Source organism: Alosa sapidissima, chromosome 3 (genome assembly GCF_018492685.1).
Source record: "Alosa sapidissima isolate fAloSap1 chromosome 3, fAloSap1.pri, whole genome shotgun sequence".
NCBI classification, from domain to species: Eukaryota; Metazoa; Chordata; class Actinopteri; order Clupeiformes; family Clupeidae; genus Alosa; species Alosa sapidissima.
The window spans coordinates 9,951,933-9,961,027 of record NC_055959.1 but is presented as its reverse complement, the minus strand read 5'-3'; the positions used below and the strand labels follow the sequence as shown (position 1 = coordinate 9,961,027).

General features: G+C 43.2%; 1 protein-coding gene across 1 annotated transcript in view; it reads left to right on the top strand.

The window, feature by feature from the left end:
• The first annotated feature begins 515 nt into the window (after positions 1-515).
• plxnd1 (plexin D1) overlaps positions 516-9,095 on the top strand; it is a 54,375-nt gene continuing 45,795 nt past the window's right edge. The window contains exons 1-4 of the mRNA XM_042085879.1: positions 516-1,949; positions 4,655-4,831; positions 7,673-7,807; positions 8,069-8,169. Of these exons, the coding sequence (XP_041941813.1) occupies positions 702-1,949; positions 4,655-4,831; positions 7,673-7,807; positions 8,069-8,169 (1,661 nt within the window). The 5' untranslated portion in view covers positions 516-701. The remainder of the gene's footprint in view (positions 1,950-4,654; positions 4,832-7,672; positions 7,808-8,068; positions 8,170-9,095) is intronic.

Here is a 9,095-nt window from a genome sequence, read left to right as displayed (position 1 = left end):
TCGTTTCCCGCACCACCCATCTGTTAGCACTTTGACAGTACTTACCGTCTTGCTGTTTGAGTGAATGAAGCGCAAAAGCCCTCCGCTTTGCGCGTGACTAATCGGGGAGCTGAGATGAGCTGGAGCGCCAGAAGGTAGAGGTCGTGAGTTTGTGAACCGCAGTCTGTGGAACTAATGCCATTCCCAATATGATTGATCATCTGGCTATCCTTTGAGTCTGTATTGCCTTTTAGCACACACAAAGTGTAAGAAAACAGTTGGCAATAAAGTAGGCTAAATGACACAACACTGGAGTTCAGACTTAAAATAACATTCAGACAATTAATTAACCGGGTCAAGAATAGGCTACAGTTCAATATTTCCTGGTCAGTTAGGAGTTATCTAACGGACGAAAATAAAATGTTTTAAGATAATGGTTAATTCGTTCTATCTGTGTGTGTGTGTGTGTGTGTGTGTGTGAGAGAGAGAGAGAGAGAGAGAGAGAGAGAGAGAGAGAGGTGGGGAGTTGGGTCCCGGGGACTCACTAGTCTGTGTCTCCGAGTCGGGGAGGAAGCACGACTCTTTATCACGTCATTTGTATTTAGGCGTTCGGCAGGAAACGGTCTTTCCTCCTGGATTGTTGCAGTAAGACGGACGCGATATTTTCTCCTGCTCAATGCACCGCTCGGTCCAGACCACGCGAAGACCAGCCAGAAGGAAAAATGCCTTCTTCGCAAAAAAGTGTCCCACCTTCAATTTTCCTTCTGTTTCTGGGCGCCCTGGTGCCCCCGAGCTCGCGCTGGACTATCCACCCGCGCCTTGCCAGTGCGCTACAGATCCAACAAGCGTTCACATCAACGAATGAGACCAATAACTTCGTGGTGGATGGAGTTTCACAAAGGGTATACCTGGCGACAGTGAATGCGCTTTACCAGCTTAACAGTACAACACTTACCAAGGAAGTGGAGAGGCGCACTGGCCCCGTGGATGATAATCCGTTGTGCCATGCGCCTCAGCTGCCACAGGCTCCATGTGAACATGCCAAGACCTCTACGGACAATCACAACAAACTTATTGTGTTTGATCGCGAACAAGGTGTCCTTGTGACATGTGGGTCGGTGTACCAAGGCTTCTGTGAACTACTCAAGGTGGATAATGTCTCGCAGGTCGCAGTGGAGTTCCCACCTCGCGCTGCCAAAACAGTGTTTCCAAGTATGCTGAACATCGCAGCGAACCACCCCAACGCAAGTACTGTTGGCCTCGTCTTTAAAAGTCATGGGGGAAACACTCGTTTACTTGTTGGGGCTACGTACACGGGTTCTGGAACCCCCTATTTTCCTCAGAACCACAGTAAAGAGGACCTGCGTTTCGAAAACACACCAGAAATCGCAATCAGATCCCTCAACACTAAATATCTCGATCGACTTTTCACCTACGATATCAACCCGTCAGAAGACAACGTATTTAAAATCAAACAGGAAGACAAACAGAAAAACAAACTTAACTTTGTTCATGCCTTCACGCAAAAAAGTTACGCATATATTGCTCTAAATAATGACGCAAATACAGGTCATAAGGAAAGCCAGCCAAATAGCTTATTGGCACGCATCTGTCTGGATACTGAAAGCCCCCGCAGGACTACTGAAATTCGAAAACTTACTGAGTCGTATATCCAAACTGGACTTCAGTGCGGGGATGGGAATATTTACAAGCGGCTGGTGTCAGTTTATCCAGCAGAGATTTACTCCGAGGAAAAGCAACAGCAGGAGTCCGTTCTCTTTGGTGTTTTTAGCAAGTCGGATAAAAGCCCACTTACGGCGTTGTGCGCATTCAGGTTCGATGACATAGAGGAGGCCATACGTCAGGGCAGAAGGAATTGCTCCAATGTGCCAAACACTGCTGATGTACAGGTGCTAGACAGCGTGATTCAAGGATCCGGTTCTGTATGCATCTCTAAGCATAACATAGTGGTAAGTGAATTACCTTAATATTCTAAGTGAATAAGTAATGCATTTGGATAAAGTAGCATAGCACATTTTCGTGAGGTCTTAGAATATAAGCAATTCATTGTCATGGACTGTAATGAACTATTAAAATATTATCATATACCATAATGCTCTGAAAACAATGGGCATATTTAATGGCAGTAGCGATTTCAACAAGTAGCCTATTTAGAAGATGTTTTTTTTTTCCCACGGAGTTAATTGCTCTAGAAGTCCGTTTGCCGGTGCCTGTTCTTTTGCCCAGGGCCAGGCTATGCGTAATTGAGACCTCAGCAAAGCAATTTCAATTCCATGCAAGCATAGGCCTATAGGGTATTTCAGGTGGCTTGTCGGATTGAAAAATAGTAGCATTGTGTGTACAAGTTTAGAATTACCCTACAGTCACCACAAAAGTATTTTCTGTAAGTTTTACCAATGTCGAGTCATTGCTGTATGAGAACATCCTTTGCTATTGTTTTGATTTGCGCCATTTTCATGTTCCATCATCAGTCAGGAAAAGGTGGTTGACGATAGCAAATGTTTTGGGAATTCCAAGGTCATCTTAAAATTCCCAAGACCACAATGAGTAGAGAATATCGGAGGGGAAGTTTTCTACAAATCCGTCCCTTTTAATCACACAGCTGATGTTTTTCAATTGAAAGGGCAGACTTTGTGAAGGGGTAGGCCTACTGAACTACTAAATAAAAATATTAAAATGGAATAGAAGACCGCCTGGATGCTGATAAGCGTACAGGAGTTTTCACTCGACAGGCCCTGGTGAAGGGAAGCACACAGTCAGTTGAACTGTAGATGATAACTAAACAATGAATGCGCAGGAGAAAACCTCCATCCCTCCCAAGAGTTAACTTAGTTATTAGTCTGTATGGTGGAAAGAATATTTTAATTCGGTGTACATTTATTGGGAATTATGAGGGAAATGTGTGTAAAGAATTATGTTAACAGGTTATCTCATCTATAGCATTTCATGGATTTGAAATATAATTATTTTAAGCAATTCATATTTTTTTATGTATAGCTTAGTAAACCTTAAAGAAATAGCCTCCACTTCAACTCACTCAATGAATTGAGCCTTCCTTACATTTTTGTGTAGGCTACTCCAGATGTAAAATAGATTTATGATAGTTTCAAGTCAATCACTATGATTTAGCAGCTTTTAAAGTTAAGTGTTCTTGACTGACAAGCAAACTTGAATCTAAAAGAGTGCCCTGAAAACATGAGGATTCTCTAATGGTACACCAAAGTTATGTTGTTAATAAGATGGTATACACTTTTGACCTAAGGTTGGAGGTAGAAAAAGCATTGTTCAGCAATTTATGACAAGCATGAAAGGTAATAAATGGCAAAATCAAAAGAATGATATGGGAAACATTGTAATGTATAAGCCATTGGGATTCATGAGCCAAATATGGCGTTTGACCACTATTGGGTTAAGCCTAAGACTGACAAAGATTTTCAGTAGCATTTTGGATGTGAGCTCCATGAGCTCTAAGTCAGTAAAGCCAGTTTTTGCACAGTAGAGACAGGACCCAAACGTGTGAGTCTAACACCCAAAACAGTCTAGAGTTAATTTAGACTTTTCTCAAGAACAACAACAACAGTACTGTTGATATTGATCAAAGCTAGCTTGCAAACTTATATTTTGGTGGTACATTTGGTTTCTTTCATTTTAGGGTGGTGGGGGGTTGAGGGCATTATACATTATGAAACTACAGACTGAATAGCCTGATTGATTAGTAGGAGCCACCACATTTGTTTATGTGTTATTTCATATGACTATATGGGATCAAAATAAAATTTGAGGATGATGCAAAAATTAAAACATACGTAACTCAAACTGCATACTGTTGAAGGGAAGGTGATGCTTCAGTTGACACTACAGTGACTTTGGTCCTACTCCATCACTGTGGTGTAAAGAAGTTGGCATGATCTGTAAATGAATGTCTGTGTTTGCTCTTAGGCCATACCCTAACTCAAATATGTTTTGGGAAGTGTTGTGGTTCAGCACCAGCACACATCTGGAGAATGCTGTAGGGTCCCTGACCCAGTTTTGATATCACCTATTATTTTCAGTTCAAAGGACATGACTCATTAAACAAGAATAAAATCCTTTCAAATGTTAACTTCCTGTCCAATTGTCCCTGTAAGCTGCCACGCCTGGGTGAAATGATTTGTACTTGAGAGTAGAAGAAATCACTTTGATTTCAGCTTGCCATGACCACTGACACACACATCCATCTGTTTGAGAGTTTGACGTGCGAGAGACCCAAAGTTAGTGATTTTAGATAAACATGGTGTGTAGGAGTCTCGCAGTGGAGGCCGTGGGAAAGGCGCGTCCTTTGAGAAACACTTTGCATGTCCTTCAGCAGATTTGTGGAAAACAGTGACGTACAGTGTCAGCATTCAAATTCAGAGTTGGCCAATAGGCCTAGTTGTTGATGAGGAGCACCTGCATGTTAGATGTCCCAAAGTCAGGGCGTAAAGTGTTCAGGCACGGTGCCTGAATTCAGGCGTGAGCTGGCATGCTTCAGATTTGAAAACAGGCAATGAGACTACAGTATATATGACATCCTCATAAATGTCTGATAACTTCAGACACAGACATTTTTACTTTAAGCCCTGTAAAGTTAACATGTGAAATGTGTCTTTCTCTATTGTCTCTGTGTTCCCAATAGCTGCAGCCTGAGCAGCTTAACTGTGGAGCAGCTCACTTGCAGCATCCGCTGGCTTTGAAGAGGCCCCTGAGGGCTACACCAATTTACGAATCCCAAGGTCTCAGTGCTGTCGCCGTTGACAATGTACACGACCATACCATTGTGTTCCTGGGCACCAGTAATGGTAGACTGCGGAAGGTGAGAACACATACACACACTCACAGACACACAAACACACACACACACACACGCACGCACACACACACACACACACACACACACACACACACACACACACACACACACACACACTCACACACTCACACTCACACACACACGCAGACACACACCTGCACAGATGAGATTGCCTTCAGTGGTACTGCAGGTGATTAATTTCAACACATGTCCTGTATTGTGATTAAAAGTTTTAATGAAATGAAATTCCTCAGCTATTTATCATTCTCTCTCCTTGTCTGACATCATGTCTCTGTCTCTCCATCAGTCTGCCTCTCAGACACTCAGACACACACACACACACACACACACACACACACACACACACACACACACACACACACACACACACACACACACACACACACACTCACATGCACAAACTATGCAGACACTTATACACACACCTGCACATATGCATGCAAATGCACACAGACACATACACATGGAGACACACATACACATACGACAGTAGTTTGGCACACTACAAGCTTCACCATAACTACCTAGAATCTTAATTAATTGGATGGTAATGTTTGCATAATTGCCTAGATGCTGTATTAGTTGGATGGTAATGTTTGTTTGATCTGTGTCGTTTGTTAATGGTTAATAAACCCTGAAAAGTTCAGACCTGTAGTTTCTAAGGGCACAGCAAGTTTACTTGAACGCCAGGAATGTTATATTCTAACTTTATTTTCAGTTCCTTATCTAGGGTTAGGTTGTGTGGTGTGCAGTCTATGGGATGGAGGTTTCCACAGAGCGTATGTCAAGTGATGCTTGTAGAGGCAGCATCATTAAAATAGAATACCTCACACTCAAGTTGGCTGCAGCCAGGGACTAAAAAAGATAACACTCAGTTCTGGAGATGTACACTCATACGATGTGACTGTTCTTTATGAAAAAATGCTGGAGAACCCACAACACTTTAAAGGGAACAAAGGTATTAGATGTTCCTTTTAAGTCTGATTGACTCAAAGTTAGTCATTTAACTCTGTGTTTTATCTTTTTTTGTCAGTTCCATGTTGTATGTTCCCCCTCCCCCCATCACCCTCACAGACACACACAGAGAAGAGGAACTGTGCTGTGCTGTAGGGTGTCTGCTCTGGGAAAAAAAAAGCTTTTTTTGTTTCCTTGCCAAAGAGTCAGGGACTGCTTTCATTATGGTCCTCTAATTGGCTGTTCTGGCTGTGTTTTCACTCATAAAGATCAACTGTGTGTGTGTGTGTGTGTGTGTGTGTGTGTGTGTGTGTGTATGCCAGCACCTGAGGATAGGATGTGTGTCTCCTCCTCTTCTCTGTTTGGTGAGCAAAAAATGGTTTGCATAAACATCTGTTAGTGAATGTTTAATGGGTGCGCCTGTCCTTATGTTCACTGAACATGTGTCATAGCATGTTTTCATGTCTGCATGGATGCACATGCAGATTGCCTGTCTGTGTATACACTGCGTCCACACATATTATTGTTGGGTTGGAAGAGATGTAAGTGCTTCGCAGTGCTTGGGTAGATCTTGTATCTAGTTAGTGGTAGAAGATGTAGTTGTTCTAGACTAGAATGTAGTGTGTCTGTGTCTGTGTGTGTGTGTGTGTGTGTGTGTGTGTGTGTGTGTGTGTGTGTGTGTGTGTGTGTGTGTGTGTGTGTGTGTGTGTGTGTGTGTGTGTGTGTGTCCTGTTTATCTGGATTGACATGACTATGTCCGGCTTTGTAGTATAAGTAGTTGCAGTTCTCTCTCTCTCTCTCTCTCTCTCTCTCTCTCTCTCTCTCTCTCTCTCTCTCTCTCTCTCTCTCTCTCTCTCTCTCTCTCTCTCTCTCTCTGTGTGTGTGTATCAGCCTTAAGGGTGTTGTTAGCAGGCTAATGTGATTTGTGTCTGTGAGTTTAGGAGTTAGTCGTAGCTGAGAGCATGCAGATTGAGTTAGACCTGAATCACTGACCTTAAAGATGCCTGTCAGACCTTTTTAATATGATCTACCTTATTAGACACCCTTTATTTGCCCCTCTCTTACTCCATCTCTGGGTCAGTCCTACTGCCCCCCTCTGTGGCATGTCCTTGTTCCTTTGCTGTGTTCATTCTAAAAAGCGTCTTTGATGGGGGGGTGTTTCAGCACTCCCATATTCACTCAGTCGCTGTAGTGCACAAGCACACACACACACACATACGCACACACACACATACGCGCACACACACACATGCGCACACACACACACACACACACACACACACACACACACACACACACACACACACACACTGGTCTCTGGTGCAGCTGAGTGATCCTGAATAGAATAGTTTCTTTCATATGAAAGTGGTGAGACACTGTGACCCCACAGTGGAGCAGGTGTTTCTAGTGAGTGCTGTGTGTGTGTGTTCGCGTGCGTGCGTGCGTGTGTGCATGTGTATGTGTTTGTGAGTGTATGTTGTTTGATTGAAGTTTTTTTTTCTGTGGGGGTTTATGGATTTGTTTGACTTGGCTGGTTTTTTGCTGTTTGGCAGCTCTGTATGCCAGGTGTGTCAGCAAACTGAGAATGTGTCTGCCAGTGCTGGTTTGTGTCTGTGAGTCTTGAATCTTGCTGATATCTTTTATCCAGTGCCCCTTTTCTCGCTCTTGAAAGAGTATTTTGGCTTACAAACCAATGGAGTAAGGAGGTCTCTGTGTGTGTGTTTGTTTGTTTGTTTGTGTGTGTGTGTGTGTTCCAGGAATGAGAAAGATCTTAGCCTGACCATGGTGGGTTGATCGAATGTGACAGAGACAGAGACAGGTTTAAGTATATGTGACAGACATGTACTAAGCGTTCTTTTGTCTCTTCAGCTATCTCTCTGGGGAAACCTGACGTTGGCCAAACGTCCCTGGTCCCTGAAGCTGCCTGCTAGGGAACCAGTGCACCACATCATGACCTTCGACCCCAATGACAGGAACTATCTGTACCTCATGACGTCTCATCATGTGAGTCCTCATGGCTTTTTTTTTTTGTATATGTGGGTGGAATGTTTACTGATTGTGATGGTGTATGTGGCTGTCAGTATGTAGTTCATCAACAGGAATAATCAATACCAATGTGTGTATTCTTTTTCAACCTCTCTAAGGTTGGTTTGTTTATGTACAATATCTAATACACTGTAAATGTTTGTGTGTGTGTGTGTGTGTGTGTGTGTGTGTGTGTGTGTGTGTGTGTGTGTGTGTGTGTGTGTGTGTGTGTGTGTGTAGCTGTTGCGGGTGAGGGTGGCCTCGTGTTCTCAGTACAGCTCATGCGGTGAGTGTCTGAGTGCCGGCGATGCCCATTGTGGCTGGTGTACCCTGGAGAGCAGGTAAGATCACCTGTCCATCAATAACACATGACGCCTGTCCACATAAAACTTGTCCGTCATTAACACAATCATTATTGTTCACAATATCCTATGTGCACTGCGAAATTGTTAGTACATCTCAGCATGCTTTTCAGAAGAGAACGTGTTTATCTGGATTGACATGACTATGTCTGGCTGGGTAGCAGAAGTAGTGGTAATCATAGATATTAGAAAGCTAGATACCGCATTGGGCACGCACACACACACACACACACACACACACACACACCTATTAGTTGGCATACATAAAAACGGCCTCCATATTGGTGGGGGCAACATGTTTACTGTCTATGGGGGAGTGACAGCAACAATTGCCGCAATCAGAGACACATGTTTGATTTCCAGTCAAAGTCACGTGTTTCTCCATTGGCCTCCAGTTATTGTTGCCCCCACCAAGATGGAGACGCTATTTACGTACGTTCGGTAGCCCAATGCGGTATCTAGCTTTCTAATATCTATGGTGGTAATGGCAAGAGAAGAGAAAGTTGAGTAGGCGCTGTTGAAGTGTGAAAACCAAAGAGATAAAAGTGGAGAGATGATATCTGGTGAGAGCAGCATGGGAGCGAGGGAACACTCTGCACTTTCCATGGAGAGATAAACTGTTTTTAGTTTAAAAAACACATGCACAAACACTGCCACATACATATGCATGCGGTGCTGCATGTGGCTTTAAACTTAGGCTAATGGGCTGAATGTTCACTGTATAGTTCATACAGCTAAACATTTTGTAGAGTTGAGTTTAATGGAGTCTGTGTAAGGTATAATGATAATCATAGACCAAAATAGTGATACACTGTTCTTGTGGGTACGTCTTGTGGAATGTACCAATAAAAATGTGTGTGTGTGTGTGTGTGTGTGTGTGTGTGTGTGTGTGTGTGTGTGTGTGT